General features: G+C 38.2%; 1 protein-coding gene across 1 annotated transcript in view; it reads left to right on the top strand.

The window, feature by feature from the left end:
* Positions 1-829: 829 nt before the first annotated feature.
* Positions 830-16,992, top strand: part of TCF12 (transcription factor 12) — a 420,600-nt gene continuing 404,437 nt past the window's right edge. The window contains 3 exon segments of the mRNA XM_043982756.1: positions 830-1,261; positions 2,720-2,816; positions 3,779-3,851. Coding sequence (XP_043838691.1) covers positions 2,742-2,816; positions 3,779-3,851 — 148 coding nt within the window. The 5' untranslated portion in view covers positions 830-1,261; positions 2,720-2,741.

Here is a 16,992-nt window from a genome sequence, read left to right as displayed (position 1 = left end):
TTGAAAGCTGGTAGGACCTGATATAACACCTTGAAGAAGCTGGAGTACATGCTGAGAGAATAGCAAATGTCTCCATTGGGTGTAAAATGAAAGCCCAATCCTTTAAGTCCCACAACCCTTTATAAAAAGAAAGAACACAATTAAGACTTGCTTATTATCTTCCTCTAACTACTACCTGACTTGGGCTTACTTCCTTGGATCAGGTTCAGTACATGTGTGGATTTGGATGAGAGGTTTTTGGTTAGGGTGTTTAACGGGTCTTATATTGAGCAAATGAAAAAGGGTGGATGTAAAAGGCCAATACAAAGCTGAGCTTTAGTGGGCTAGTCTTTTCCCTTTGCAGTCTCTGCTCTAGTTTTGCCAATTCTTAGCCCTTTTCAAAGTACAGTATGAGAGCCCAGAGCTTGGAGCATTTTTCTCACACTTCCCCGGCGTATTTTCCGCGCAAGGCGCTGTCCAGTACGCTGCACGCCCCCACCCCTGCCACTGAAATGCGTGGGACTCAAAGCAAAAGACGCGGTTTACAGCGTCTTTACAGCGCTGGCCGAGTAGTAGAAGAAAGCCAAAGTTCAGCTTCGTTGAGGCCTCTTATCTAGCTCGGAGCGTATCTCGGTCTAGGAGGTGGTCCGGGTGCAGGATCCAGATGCTCCCGCAGCTGCGACTCCCTCCAGCCCCGCGTTTATAGCCAGTAGAAGGAGGATGGTAGGGAGGAGGCGGCGCCGAGCTCGCAGCTCAATACTGTTCTCTTCAGGGAGATCAGACGATGCGGCCCCAGCCGTCAGCCCCTGCTTCACCAGGGGCGTATCGCCTCCCCCCTGCATTCCAGCCCGCCTCACCCTACCGCGGGCTTTGTCCATGTGCATTGTAGCCGCCCCTCCCCATTCCCTCCGGCTCCTCCCACTCCCCTGCCCCCAACTTCCCGACTCAGCTGGGAGAGGTCCGGGGAGGAAGGGGTTAACCCCAGGGCTCCTCCAGGCGCGGAGGGATCCGGAGCCGAAGCCCGAGCGTGGTGCTGAGGCCGCCTAAGCAAAAAAAATGTCCGCCTAAGGGAGACCCACAAGTTCTATTCGGGGGCACAGCCAGCCCGCCCGGGGAGGAAGGGGCGGCCAGGCCCAAGAGCCCCCTCACCTGCCCTGATCTGAGTCTCTGCGAGGAGGAAAGTGGAGAGAGACGCCGGGAGGTGGAAGGGAAAGCCCAAGCCCGCTCTCCCGGCCAAAGTGAACTTCTATCGGGGTGGTTGAATGTGCAAAAGGAGCTGCAGGTAAATGCGGAGCTGGCTGGGGGCGCGGGGCGCGGGGCCCGGGGTGGGGGGAGAGTTGGGAGAGGAGTGGGGCAGGGGCGGAGGAGCCAGTGTGGGGAGGGCGCGAGGGGGGGAGGGGGAGCAGCGTGGATGGGGTGGGAGGTCTGTTTGGGTTGAGCTGAGAGCCGGGTCCCCGTGCGCTGCGCGGCAGCCCCCCTTCCCGGAGTGGAAGCTGTAGGAGTCGTTTCCCCCCCTCGCCTTCCCCCCCCTTCCTCCCCGCGCCTGAACTCTGCCCCCCCTTTGTAAAGCGCCGAGCCCGGAGGACCCCCTCCAACTTGTGTGGGGGGAGGGGTGTAAGGGGGGAGGGGGGAGGAGGAGGAGGAGGAGGCACTGGCACTCGTGCCGGGGGAAATGCAGCCCCACCGGGAGTCGGGCGGCGCACTCGGCCCTGTGCGCCCTGCACTCCGCTCCGCTCGGTGCTGGCGCGCCCGGGGCGCACACGGCGGCGGCGGCGGCGGCGGAGGCTCCGGGGCTGTGGAGGCTCATTGTCTTGGCAGGTTCGGGGCTGGGTGGGAAGGAGGAAGGGAGGAAGAGAGGGAGGAGGCCGAGCCAGGAAAGGAGAGGAAGGAAAGGAGAGAGCAAGATTTAGTGGGCTTTTTAAAAAAAGAAAAGAAAAGAAGAAAGAAAGAAAGAAAAAAAGCAAAGTCAATTCTGTGTGTTGAGGAGCAAATTGATTCTCTGCAAATCAGCGGTAATGTCCGGGAAGCGGTAGCCGCAGACATGGCTCTAGTGAGATGCACATTCCCAGCAACTTGTCAGCTCTATTGTTGCCTAGATAGTGAGTCACTAAACATCTTCTCTCCCTCTCTTCTTCTCCACACTTGCTTGTTGGATGGGAATTTTTTCCTCTCTACCCCTCCCCCTTCCTCTTTCTAACCCTTTCGACCTCCCCCCCCCCCGCCCCCACAAGGGATGAGACCTAAACCAGCTAGAGACCCGGTCCTTCCAGCCACCTCCTGGCGGGTGCTTGGGAAGCTGGCTGTCTGGGGTAGGGGAAGAAGGGGAGGGGAAAGGGTCCAGAGCTCCAGCAAACTTAGGGGAGATCTATCGAGTTGCACGAGCCTCCGCTACCCTTTCCTGTTCGTTACATGTGTATTCAAAATGATCAGCCACCTCGTAGCCAGCCACCTGGCTCTTCTCCTTCCCTGATTAGGGATCAGTGTAGTACACATACCTATCTGGGAGCGGGGAAACCTGTACTCAGACAGGTCCTCTGCCTGCCCAGGATTCTTAAAACAAATAAACAAACTGAAAGGGTCCAATATTAAAAGCAAGCCCAGTTCTCCAACCCCCTCTTTCCCCTCTCCCAGAAAAGACACCCTTTTCCCTCCCTCCCACAATCACATACACTTTTGGATTCAGCTTCCAGTCCTTTCTGAAACATGCTGGTCTCACTAAGCAGTGTTTCCTCTATCTTAGGACCTGCTAGAAGTGACCGAAGATGAATTCTCAGCAGCAGCGAATGGCGGCTATAGGGACAGACAAGGAGCTGAGTGACCTGCTGGACTTCAGTGCGGTAGGATATCTTTCGAGGTGTTCTTATGGCTCTGCCCTGGTAAAAGGGACCTGGGATTAGGCAGCCTCAATTTCAGCTGCACTGCTCAGGGCCTTAGTCCAGCTCAGCCATATTGGACACCTGAACTTTGATGTAATGTCTAGACTTCCAGATTTAAAACTTTAATGCCAGAGGGGTCATTTGGCTTAACTAGTGAAAAGTAGAACAATGTAATCATAAACTTTTGGTTGAGTCACCCTGTGACCCTGATGATTATCAGAATTCTTTTAAAAATTATTTTCTTTTCTCTGAAGCCAACTTTATGCTCTCCCTGCCCCCACACCTCTTTTTCTTTCGTTTAATTTTAATGTATGGTATCTGAAGGATGTTAGCTCAGAGAAATCCAGCCTAGGGTTAGGGTTTTTATGAGTATATTTACTGAAGCAGGTACTTTTGTTTTAAGCCAGGTTAGGTTTAAAAAACTGAGGGAAATAATTTAATACTAAAAACCATTGATGATGAAACCAAATCATCCTTGCCCTTAATTCTGGTACTGTGGAGTCTCTTTATAACTCTGCTGTTAGGAGACAGGACTGACACCTGCAGTGTGGTTAACCACTGTTATAATGATCCTTTTCTATATGTAGTTATAGTTAAGGGGACATGAATTGTCTAAATTCTCATATGAAAAAGCTGTTTTATTTCTATGCATTAATTGTTCAATGAAAGCCATTTGATATTGACTTTTATAATTTTTGACATTCCTAGAGAAATGGAAGAGTTCCAGTATTCACAAGTAACGTTACAAAGTGGTCGAGATTACAAGTCTTTTTGATTTGGAATGCATTGACTCAATCTTATTTCATTTTCAACTTCAAAATGTGGCAGCTAATTGATTTCTCTGTGTGAACTGCTGTGTAGTAGAGAGATGCAGCTTGTAAGAGGAGTTTCCTTACTAACATGCATTGTTGGTTGTTTTGCAGATGTTTTCCCCACCTGTTAATAGTGGGAAGACCAGACCAACAACCCTGGGAAGCAGTCAGTTCAGTGGATCAGGTAAGAGGCAGTTGAAAGCCCCAAGTTCAAATCTCTTGGGTTCTGATACACTGCTTATTGGAAGAGGTTAAAATGATTTTATTTTAAAATAATGCTGAAAAACAAATCTAATTAGGTGTCAATTTTGAAATAAAAACATAGCGATCTATTTGTCTTTAATGTTGGGAAGATTAGCCATTTAGGATGTCTTGAAAAACATCTTCCTCCATAAATCTTAAGCTGCAGTAAAGTGTTTAATATGAAAGATCTGGCACATGTTTCCGTCCAAGAGCTAAACAAAAAATGCTATTGTCTATGGTTTGTTTGTGTGTAAAGCATGTACTTTAAAATTTTCTCTCTACATTTAGCACTAGCTAGCACTATTAGTCAAAAAGTTTATAAAAGGTATTAAAATGGCACTATTAAATGAATGCATTTTGTACTTCAGATAAGGCTGGGCAAATAAAGTATAACATGGCATTTTCATAGATTTAGAAGTTAGGAATAAATTGGTGGCCAGTTAAAAAAAAAAGAATGTTGAATAAAAAATAATCATAAAAATATAAAATTCCATTCACATCCTCTAAATAGGAGAACAATGAATAGATGAATGAAACCTTTTCTAAATCATAATAACATTGGGACGGACACTGATTAGATTTAAGTTAAATCAGATTTAAAATTCTTTAGCATCTTTATCCACCTAAAACTATTTTGAATATATATGACTAATAATTTTCTTGATCAAATGATTATATCAATCCCCTGAATATTTTTATAATTTTTTCTGTCATTCAACATAGAATGAGAAGAAAGTATACTTTTTCTCCAAGTCATTCTTTAAGTTTCCCAGAATAATGTCCATTCTAGTGTGCAGAGGCTATACTTTTCTTTGTTTTGCCTCTTAATGCTTAGATTAAAAAAAAAAAGTACAAAACTTTCATCAAAGCCATTGGCATTGAATAATTAAGAAAATGAGATGTTAAATACATGTGACAAAATAAGCTTATTAATCTTTGTGCATCTTAATATAATTGTTTATTTTTTTAAATTTGAGAGCAAGAATTAAACCCTACTTTTATATCATTTCACTTGTGGAAATGCTTTATTTTTATGGCACTCAGTACTGGTAAAAAGTAAAACATTTTGTATTTTGAAAACAATTCCAAGTTGATATTGTTATTAATCATAAGGATATTTTGAAATGTCAGCTATTTTCCCCTTCCTTTCTACTGGAAACCAAAGGAAAACTTTATTCCCAAGTTCTTTTTTTGGTAGGTGAGAAAAAGGGAATTTTTTCTAAATTAATTATTTTAAAATATTAAAACAAATGGAGCCCAAATTCCCTTTCCTACTGGTGTTTGAGATGTGGGGGGGGGCAAAGGCTTAATTTTTTCAGCTAATAATTATTAAAATTAATTTCAATTTCTTTGCTAAAGAAACATGCTAATAATAGTAAATACCTTAAATATAGTAGGCACTCTAAGAATTTTTGGAATGAATGAATGATACTGATTCTAGAGGTAATTCGTTTCCCATGATTTAACATATTCATTTAACCATGAATTAGGAAAAAATTTATTTGACCAACATTTTTAGTGTTCTTTTGGAAATATATTTTAGAGACTTTCCATTTGGGATAATTTAATTTTTTTTAGAAGATAGACTATTTTGTTATTTAACTTTGTAAAATAAAAAATGTAAAATGTAATTTTTCTATATTTACTGATATATTAGGATGTTAGAGATTTTTGACAGCAGCTTGCCATATTTAAAAAAATTTTCATGTATACATTTAATTTGAAGTAAAAGAATATTGGGGCATGTTGAAATGGGCAATTTTTCTCCCAATTACTTAGAATATTTGTAAAATCTTGTTACATCTTTGTGGTAGAAATACTCAAAGCATTAACTGATACTTTGGAGTAGAGGGTTTTGGTTTAAGATGACTGATTTCTATGTGTGTTTTAGCTGCATATCCAATATTTGGTACTCAACATATCTATCCTGTGAATGGGTATAGTAATTTTTTTCCTATTCTGCCAAGTATATTATGCAATCCAGAAGCATCTTAATTTAAGTAAATCTTATTAATGTGAAGAGATTTAAATTTTGTAACTGAATTTTATATCACATGTTTGTTGGCAAAGTGTAAGGATTTGCAAAATTCTTTTCCAAATATATTTAAGGGAATATTTAGAAGAAGTTGGTATTGTTGCTATTTCATTTGGATAGTGTATCAGTATTTTGAAACAATCACCTGCCAAAGTTTCGGAAGAGATTTGGTAATCATTCCCCATATTTTAAAAACATTTACTTTTAAAAGTTGCAGAATAAAATGTTTGAAGAGGTATTTCTTCAATATCAAATAAAAATTGTCTTGTCACAGGCATAAAATTCCATGTAAAACATAAAATCTGTCAATGATGATGTTATTGCACAATTTAGATCCCAATGATGAATATTTCTATCCTTTTTCAAATAATGATTTTGACTTCTTAAAGAACTTTTTGAAAATAATATGGCACTTTCTTAGTAATTTTAAACTTGAAATTCACATCTTGGATGCTATAACGCCTGATATTGTTTTTTATCTAATGCACAAAGCAAAATATCATTACTTGTATGACAGCTGCCATATTATCAGAAATCACTTTGGGAAAAGGTTAATGTATACCTTATCATTACTTTCATTTCTGGCCCGATGTTAAATACCATTTTTTGAGACATCTAGGTGTTAATTCACTTTGACAGTGTACATATGTTGAGATAGTGAATTTGTCTATTTAGTATGGTGTTGCATGTAGATATAATAAAATATATGTACTCAGATGTTATTACAGTGACCTTGACATAAATGTGGCTCACTCTATAGGAATGAAAAATAATTAACTTATATGAACTATTTTGTAGGATACTGTCTGTTCTGATACTGATACTGATACAGGTGTTCAATTTCTGGGCTCTCCTAGGTTTAAATTCTGTGTTGTGACCTTAGCTTAATTTTTATTGGATTCAGCAGTTGCAAAATAAATGATATTTGAAAATTTTTACTGGTTAGCTTTTTGAGAACAAGTAATATAAGCGAATTTAGGGAGAAAAAAATCAAATATTTATCTATTTAGGTTTTTTTTTCTACTCAGTACCATATTTTAGCAAGAAATATGTTTTTTCAAAAAGAATTCTCTAAAATATTGAGTATACATCTTCTCACTGATACTTCTATACTGAAAGTGAAAGTCTTTTGTAAAACAAATAAAGGTTAACTGTTCTTATTCCAGACATTATTCTTGTATAACAATTAAACACTCTATTCTGTTTTTTTAAAAAAATTCTTATTCTTTTTATAACTTCCTTCGTGGATTTATCTGGTGTTATGAGTAGCATTCTCTTTTAATTTTTAAGAGTTTTAAAGTAAAAATTTAGATTTATAGATTTTTAAAAAAATGTTGGATGTACCAGAAAAGTGTTTATTTAATAAAGATCATATCTATAAAAGAGATTTTTAAATTGCTGGTAAGATTGGTTTCTTTTCCTTCCCAAATTGAATAAATCTTTAGGATGGTGACAAAGTTGTATAAGCATTTTGGTAAAATCCTTAATTAAGGAAGTAACAACCAATACTTTACCATTGTCATAATTCATTTAAGCATTGTGCAAGCATAAGCTGATCTTTTAAAATTGAGGACGAACCAGGCTTGGTATTTCTGCTTATGGTTATTTTTTAGAGTGATGAGCTGGGCATGCTGTTTACCTGTTCATATTGAGATTTATGTCACACTTTATATAGTAACATGTCATTTGTGTGAGTCATGGAAAGTATAACAGAATTATAGTGCAGACTAACAGAAGAATGATTGATTTTCTAGTCTGGTGTTAAATGGCTTCAGTAAAGTAGGTCCATCTTTAAGCAGGCATACGGTACAGGTGTGCTTGCTTTAACAAACAAACACATATACAAAAATTTGATCATAGAAAACAGATAAGTTAGGAGTGATTTTATTCATATTACAGGTGGATTCTTAGTTTGACAAAATGATTAACTGCAGTATTCCTTTAAATAGCAATCTTGTCTAATGGATTTAAAGTATGATTTTCTTTATTTAAACGTTTTAGGGACACACTTATTATTTTTTAAAAAGTATACCTGTAGCTGGGTTTTTTTTTTTAGTTTTATATTTGGTTTAAGACAAAATTCGATACTGTATGGTTTAAGAAATTGCAATTATAAGGTGATTTGAAATATAATTGTAATTTGCATTTTTTCAACTCTCTGATCATATAGATAGGGAAGGAGAAGGACCTTTTGGTTTAAATAGAATTGTGGTAAGAATTTAGATTTAAATGAACCGGGTAATTAGCATAACTGTTAAGGATAGGTACTTGTGTTCCATTTCTGACTGTTTTGTTAACATTACTTGGCACTGTTATTGGATCTTCATATTTTGATGACTTAGATAGCTCTTGTCTTAGTGATGAGTCTTGGCCTCTAACAGGTTTTTTGATGAAATTAAAAAGCCTCGATAGTGTGTTAGGATGCCATTTTTCCTCCCTCTCAGCTGATGTGACTGCATTTCAATTGCTATTTGTATTATGTTTGTCAGGATGAGAAAGTTAAAATTTAACCTGATGCTTTAGTACAATAGAGAATGAAATGAAAAGGAAAAAGCACATTTGAAAACATTACAGTTCAAGAAAATGTTGCCCTTTTAAGTAATGGATTTTTATTCACCTCTATTGGGTCTGTCTTCGAGCAACCCATAGTGAATACCAGCTGTGTGCAGAGTCCCATTCTTGGAGTTGTAGGAGGATTTAAAAAACAACAGCAACCAAAAATGTTCCCTTGTCTTCTAAGTAGACTTGTAGAGGAGGAAGAATATAAAGACCCGAAGCAACTAAAATAATACTTCTTTTTTTGTTTGTTTGTTTTGTTTTGCAGGGCAATGAGGGTTAAGCGACTTGCCCAGGGTCACACAGTTAGTGTCAAGTGTCTAAGGTTGGATTTGAACTCAGGTCCTCCTGAATCCAGGGCCTGTGCTTTATTCATTTGCCACCTAGCTGTCCTCTAAAATAATACTTCTATAGTGTCTTGCACATAATAGGAGCCTAGTAAATGCTGGATTGATTTTACATAGCAACATAGAAGTCAATGTAAATTAATATAGTATCATACTGCAAGTACTGAATAGAGGAGCTGTATGAGAATTAGTCATGGAAAGCTTTCTGGAGCAAGTGAGTTTTGAATTAGTTAAAGGATATAGATTATTGTAAAGGAGAGAGGCAATTCTAGGCATGAGGAATAGCAGTTCGTAAATCATGGAGGTGGGAATGGATAGGATTGTGTTAGGGATGGCAAGAAGATTAGCTTGGTATAAGCTTAGCTTACTCATAGGAGCATATTTAAAAAATTAATAGTGGAGTAGAGAAAACCAGTTAACTAGTGGGAAAGACTTTGAATGGTAGATAAATGATGTAAGGTGTGAGATGGACACTATTCTAATGGCTGTATATTGGATGAATTTTCTAAAAAAATGTTTTATTGGTGTTTTAGAATCTTCAGTCAACAAGCATTCATTAAACCCCTACTGTGTGCTAGGTGCTTTGTTAAGAGCTGGGAATACAAAGAAAGGCTAAATATAGTCTGTGCTCTTAAAGAGCTCATAGTGGAGACAATTGTCTATCTATAGATAGAGGCATATCTATATGTACATACATATATGTATACATGCTTATGGGATAAATTGGAGATAATTTATCTCTAAGGGAGAAGATGAAAGGCTTCCTGTAGAAAGTGCTGTTTTCTCTTGAATTTGAAGGAAACCAGGGAGGGCAAAAGATGGAGACCAGCAAGGTGAGAGTTCTAGGCATGAGGGACAGTCAACCTCTGCCTTCCATTAGGAGCTGGAGTATCTTGTATAAGGAACAGCAAGCAGGTCAGTGTCACAGGATTGTCCAGTACATGGTGAGGAGTAAGGTTTAAGAATGACATGGTAGGAGAGGGCTGGATTATGAAGGGCTTTGAACACCAAACAGAATTTTCTGTTTGAACCTGGAGGTGATGTGGAACTACTGGAGTTTATTGAATAGTAGTGGTGGTGGGAATTACAGAGTCATACCCATGAAGGAAGATCACTTTGACATCAGAGTGGAAGATGGACTGAAATGAGAAGAGACTTGAGGCAGGGAATCCTTCGTTACTCCTCCGTAGAATCTTGCCTTGTAATAGAGAAGTACAGTTGAGTAAAACAAAGAAACAAAATGGCACTTTACCAGTTCTCCTTGTTCTCCAATATACCCTTCTCCTGCCTCTTCAACCTTCCTTCGTAAAAAGGAAAATAATCAAGAAAATTGGCTAATATAGTATCCTCCTCTGCCAGTTTATCATCCTTAATCTTTCCCTGTGTCCACTATAGTGAAGAGGGAGCAGTAGTTCATCATCTGACTTCTGGAATCAATATTGAACATTGAATTTAATCCAAATTCAGTTGCTTTGGGTGTTGCTTTTACTTGTATTATTATAGTGATTGTACTTGTTGTTTTCTTGATTTTATTTCACTCTGCATTAGTATGTCTTCACTTATTTCTTTGAATTCTTTATAGTCATTGTTCCTTACACTATCAAAATGTTCCATTGCAGTAATATGAATTTTGTTTGTTCAGCCCTTCTCTAATTGATTTGCACTGACATTGTTTACAGGGGTTTTTTTTAAAGCTATAAAAATCAATTAACAAGTATTTTTAAAGCACTGTCTGTGCTAAGAAGCATGCTAGGTCTTGAGTATACCAAAACAAGAATGGAACCCTTTTAAGGAAGGGGCTTTTATTTGGTCACAAGTTTATGTGCTATAACAAAAAGTGCTGCTGTGAATATTTCAGAATACTTGGGTCTTTCTTTTTGTCCTTGACCTCCTTGGGGTAAATGACCAATATTAGGACTTTTGGGTTAAATGGAATGACAAGTTAACACCTTTTCCTGCATAATTCCAAATTGTTTTCCAGAACAGTTAAATCAGTTTGCCTGATATTCCATAGCCCCTCCAACATTCATTATTTCTGTTTTTTGTCATCTTTATCAATTTGCTGGGTGTGAAGTAAAACCTTAGTTGTGTTTAATTTACCTTTAAATTATGAGTGGTGCTTAGAGAATTTTTCCATTTGGTTCCTGATAGTTTGTATTTCCTCTTTTGAAAAATGTCCACATCTTTTGCCTGCTTAACTACTGAGTAGTGGCTCTTTTTATGTATCTTGGAAATCAGATTTTTATCAGGTGTATTTCTGAGGACTCCTCTCTACCTTAGGATCAGTTGTTAGTAGAAATGAGGAAGATGTCACTAAGTCTTGTTGCTGTGGTGAGGGCCTAAATGAGGCTATTAGTTTTGGAAGTGGAAAGGAAGGAAATGTAAGACAAAACTGCCAAACCTGAAATATTGAGAGGATGGTGGTATTGCAGGGTGAGATTGTGAATTCAGTTTTTAGCATTTTAAATTCTTTCATTTTTTTTAAAATTTAAGTTTCCTTATACAAAATTACTAATATGGTAATTTTTTACATAATCGTATGTGTATACCTCATATCTGATTGCTTACTGCTTCAGGGGTCATGGAAGAATGGGAGGGAAGGAGGGATAAAAATTGTAACCCCAAACTATATATAAAAATGTTTATTACTTTAAAAAATAATTTTAAAAACCTTAACATGCTAAGTTTTAGATGATAGACACCTCTTCTAGGTATGAAAAGTCAAAGTTAGAGATGCAGATTTGGGAACCTTTCACTTACTGAGTAGGGTGAAAGAGCTGAGTGAATGAGTGAGTACTCTGTGGGACCAAGTTTAAAGGCAGTAGAACAGAAGGTCAAGGGTTAACCTTTGTGGTATTTCCATAAGGAATTCTGACATTAGAAGTAGTAGTCAGTGAAAAAGTGTTGAATTCAGAGTGAAAGCAGGACTTTGGAATTTGTTGTCAAAGGTATTTGATGTGAATTGTTTTTTATATAAAGACCACCCCTCCCTTCATCGGTGTAAAAGAAACCATGGACTACTTTCATATTCTTACATGTGCTTGAACTCATTTCATTTTTTTGACCTAAACTTGTAGAAACTGATTTAAAACTAGTAGAAGTCAGTAGTATTGAGAGATATTATACTGTTACTTTTTTTTTTTTTGTGGGGCATTGAGGATTAAGTAACTTGCCCAGGGTCAAACAGCTAGTAAGTGTCAAGTGTCTGAGGCTGGATTTGAACTCAGGTCCTCCTGAATCCAGGGCCCATGCTTTATCCACTGTGCCATCTATACTGTTACTTTCTAGGTATAATAGAATATGTTTCATTAAGGGGAAAAATAATTTCTCAATGGGGACAAGATAATAAAATAAAATCATGAAACATTTTCCCACTCATACAAATAATTATATTATTAAAAGATTAAATGAAAATTTGTATTAAGGGAAAGTCAAGATATTAAGTGGTCAGGAGGTTAACATTAACCATATGTATTACCTTATTTCCCCCCACCCCACCCCACCCCACCCCACCCCTCACTTCCTCCTCTCCTCCTCCTCCTCCTTCTCCTCCTCCTCCTCCTTCTCCTCCTTCTTCTCCTCCTCCCCAGGGTCACACAGCTAGTAAGTGTTAAGTGTCTGAGGTCGGATTTGAACTCAGGTACTCCTGAATCCAGGGCCAGTGCTCTATCCACTGCGCCATCTAGCTGCCCCATGGTACATACTTCTCAAATGACTTAGACATATTATATTGTTTTGTAGTTAAGGATTTAAAGGTATAGAATGGTGAGTTTGATTTTTTTATTCTGGGATACTCCTCAATACACAGGTACTGTGTATTGTTACAAGGCTGTAACACTTGTCTGTAATCCTTACTTGCAATCTGAATGGTAAGTATGGAAGTAACTAATTTCATAGCCTCCAATGTTAGTTACACTGCCCTTACTGATATTTGGGGCTTTTGCAATGCATAGCAGAGTGCATGTCAGGGCCTATTTTGCTTTTTGGATAAGTGTAAGACCAAATGAGGGGGGAAAATTCCATAGACATAGGCAGGATACTTTCCATGGCTGGTGGGTATAGGTGGTCCCCAATACAATATAGAAAACTGAGTCACATAGGTATGTTCAGTTATTTTTCAGTCACGTCTTGACTCTTTGTGACCATATTTGGGTTTTCTTGGCAGAGATACTAGAGTGCTCTGCCATTTCCTTCTCATTTATTTTATAAATGAGGAAACTGAGGCAAACAGGGTTAAATGACTTGCCCAGGATCCCACAGCTAGTAAATGTCTAAGACCAAATTTGAACTCAGGAAGAGAAGTCTTCTTGATTCCAGGCCCTACTTCACCATGTAGCCAAATAGGTACTTCTGACCCTATGGACTTCCTGGGAAATTTTTCCTCCTGCTTTCTTTAATTATTTGTAGAAAACCTATGGTTCCCTGAAAAAGAACTGTGTTATATAAACTAAAGATAGAGACCTGAAATAGTGTATTGCAGTGCTAGGGGTGGCTTTTATTATTTATATATTATTTATTAATGCTAGGAGGGTCTTTATTGCTCTCCTCTTAGTATTTGTGTTTTCAGTATCTTCTCAGTGGCACAATATTGGTTCTTGGAGTATTCTAGTACTACAAGGACTTAAGTACATCTTAGGTCATTCTTAGTCAATAGTTGACATTTGTTTAAGCACATGCTGTGTGCAGATCATGATGTTAAGTTCTAATATCTAACAAAGTTCCTGTCCTCGTGCTTGTTTTCTTGTAGGAAGATAAGATCCACATGTAGATAACTGTAATATACACATAAGATATAAAGACATTAGAGAGGTGTAAAAATGGTGTTTGAGGTCTGAATAGGAATGCCAACAGCATTGAGAGGCTAATAGGATTAGAAATTATTTCCTATTATAGCTACCTTTAAATTGAGTTTGAAAAGATGGGTAGGAACTCAGTAGATTCAGAGGGGGAGCATTTAGGCCTAGAGGACTGATAAAGCACTGAGGCTGGTAAGCATAGGTATATTCTGGGGAACTTACTGAATGTTGGGGGGGTTAGGATGAGAAAAGGCTGGAAAAGATTGCAAAGAGTGTAAAGCATTTCATTATCTTATTCATTTTTTTTTTTAATTGGAAAAAATCTGTTTTGGCATGGAAGAGTCAGGTATTAGTGTGCAGACCGGGCAGGAGCAAAAAGATTATCTTGTTTGGTAATGGAGCTGGAACTAACTTTACTATTTCTACATCAAAAGCTTTCCGCATTATCTATTTTCTGTAGATTAAATTACGTTGTCTTGATAGGATAATAGAATTCATCAGGAAGAAAGATGTTGATACAGTTTAAAGTATGTGTTCATAAAGAGCATATTTGAACCATTCAGGCTTCTACATGGAGGTAGATATTTATGATCAAAGTCCAAGCTTACTTACTAAAAGTAAAAACAGATTAGAAATGAATGCTTAGTTTTGACTGCATCTAGGAATAGCACAAGGGAAAAGGAGCTTCTAGATGAAAATAATCATGAATGAATTGAATAAGAAAAACTGAAAATGTTCATCTCAGTTAAACAACAAAACAGTAATACCTTTGAAAGACATTTTTGCTTTGTGGTTAGAAATGGGAGAGATTGACCTTAGGTGTTGATAGTTGTGGACTTTGTTCAATACCTTAGGAAGGTGATTGGATCCCGACAGTGGGAGGTTTCTTTGGTGTTGTGGTGGTCTGAATAAAGGACTGTCTAAATCATGGAGTAGGTTATCCATAAGAATGAGACTGAGGGAGGAGGTCCTGAATGTTGCCTGGGCTTATTTGCTTCATATAGTTTGCCAGTGAGCCATTAAGGGCTTTAAAAACCAGCAGGGCCAACTTAAAATCAATCCACCACTTCATTGGAGGCTAATGTGGAGAACACAGGTTGGACTTAATATGATCACGGTTGCTCAAATCAATGAGCAAACACGCTGCAGCCTTCAACACAAGCTGTAAGTGGTAGAGGTGCACTGCGGGGTGCCCTGCTAGGAGGGAATTACAGTAATCAAGCTTCATGGTCCTAGGGGCATATGTTGCTGTTTTGAGGTTGTTGTGGGATAAATAAGAGTGCAGATTGTACAACTGAAAAGCACAGAAAATGCTAGTCTTACTTTGAACATAATGACATAGAGATGAGTTGGTCAAAAGTGATGCTGGAGATTCGAAACTGATCTAGCTCTGCTGGATAGAAACCAGAGAGAAAAAGAAACTTTCGTGTTCCCTCATGCTAGAAACTCCTTCATGTTAATTTCAGTCTTTCCAAAGGTGCGGCACATCTAACTGTCATTGTCTTTCCTAATTCAATGACGTTCCTATAGAAGGAACTGGTCAGAAGGCTGCTTCTCTGTGTGGAGTAAAATAAAGGAGAAATCTTTGGAAAACACTCCATGTTGAGTCTCTTCATGCTAGAATGGACTTATCCTCCAGGTAATTGGAACCATTTCAGATATATCCTCCATATCCCTTAGTTATCTGAGCAACAGAAAATTCCATTCACATGCGAAGAGAGAGATGAAATATGTTGAGAACTGTCATGTGACCTTGTTGCTCAGGACAGAACTTTTTGCAAGTGCAATTGATCTTAGACACCATCAGGTCTAATACCTCATTTCATAGATGTAGAATCTGAACCCAGAGAGTTTAAGCAATTTGTCCAAGTTCACACAACCAGTTAGAAGAAGAGCCCAATGTATACATGAGTAGAAGTATTGGGCTTTAGATATGGTGTTCTTTCTGTAACACTGTATTCTTTCCTGCACAAAGGAACCATAGAAAAAGGTCAGTGTCTCTTTTTTCTAGGTTTCTTTCAAGGGATTCAGAATCTAGAGTCAGAATCGATTATTTGGACTCAGATCCCAGGATAATAAAATATATTAGCTATGTAATGTATAACATAATTATTAGTTGTTATTATATTATTATTATTATATCATTTATCCTACCTCTGACACATGGTCTGTACGACTATAGGTAAGTTATTTTACTTCTTATTGCTCTAGGTCCTCTAAGACTGTAAATTACAGAGAATATGCCAACCTATACAGGTAGGTGCCAATTAGTAAGAACAATGCTATGAAGTGATAGCATTATTCAAATATGTATTGCATATTTCTGTTGCTTTGGAACCAGTTGCCATATTTTGCACATGAATATGACTTTGAAAAGTACAAATCCGATATTGAATTAATCATTCACACTAATCAAAGTCTAGTTGTATTGTTAGAAAGAGTTTAGTCATCTGAGAGTTCCCTATACAAATAATATCACAGATATAAGGCAGCAAGGTGGTGCAGTGGATAGAGTGCTGGATATGGAGTGAGAAAGACTTGAGTTCAAATCCTGTCTGAGTTGCTTTCTAGCTTTGTGATTCTGGGCAAGTCATTTAATCTCTGCCTGCCTCAGTTTCCTTATCTATGAAATGGTGATAATAATAGTAGCTACCTCCCAAGGTTGTCTTAAGAATAAAAAAAATTTTTTAAAGTGCTTTGCAAATCTTAAAACGCTATATAAATGCTAGCTATTATTACTAGCTCGCGCGCGCACGCGCGCACACACACACACACACACACAGAGTTCATGAAGTACTCACTGAAAAAGAATTAGTCTTTTTTTTTTTTTCCCTGCAGGGCAATGAGGGTTAAGGGACTTGCCCAGGGTCACACAGCTAGTAAGTGTCAAGTGTCTGAAGCTGGATTTGAACTCAGGTCCTCCTGAATCTGGGGCTGGTGCTTTATCCACTGCACCACCTAGCTGCCCCCAAGAATTAGTTTTGAGAAACAAACTTCCTGCTGTCTTTCATGTCTAAACATTATTTGCCTAGTCTATCCCTACAAACTGATTTAAGGACTACTTTTGAGTGAATTTAGCTTTTTCGATCTTTTGTGTTAAGGTGTGTTCTTGTCTTTTCTTTGGGTTGATTATAGATTTGGAAATCTTGGAGGTATCTTTAGGAAGATGGAGTTTGGTGGTGTTTTTTTTAAAGATCCTTGTCAAAATCCTGATAATTAGCTTCAAGTTAACCACAAATAGACCCAAACATAGGTCATGTTCTCTCTGGAGCAAAACTATTGGCCTGAAAAAATATATTAGAAAAGCCTTCCATATCTCATTTACCTTCATTAAGAAAAAGGGAGATA

The sequence above is a fragment of the Dromiciops gliroides genome, chromosome 2 (assembly GCF_019393635.1).
Source record: "Dromiciops gliroides isolate mDroGli1 chromosome 2, mDroGli1.pri, whole genome shotgun sequence".
Taxonomy (NCBI): domain Eukaryota; kingdom Metazoa; phylum Chordata; class Mammalia; order Microbiotheria; family Microbiotheriidae; genus Dromiciops; species Dromiciops gliroides.
This window is presented reverse-complemented; position numbering and strand designations above follow the sequence as displayed.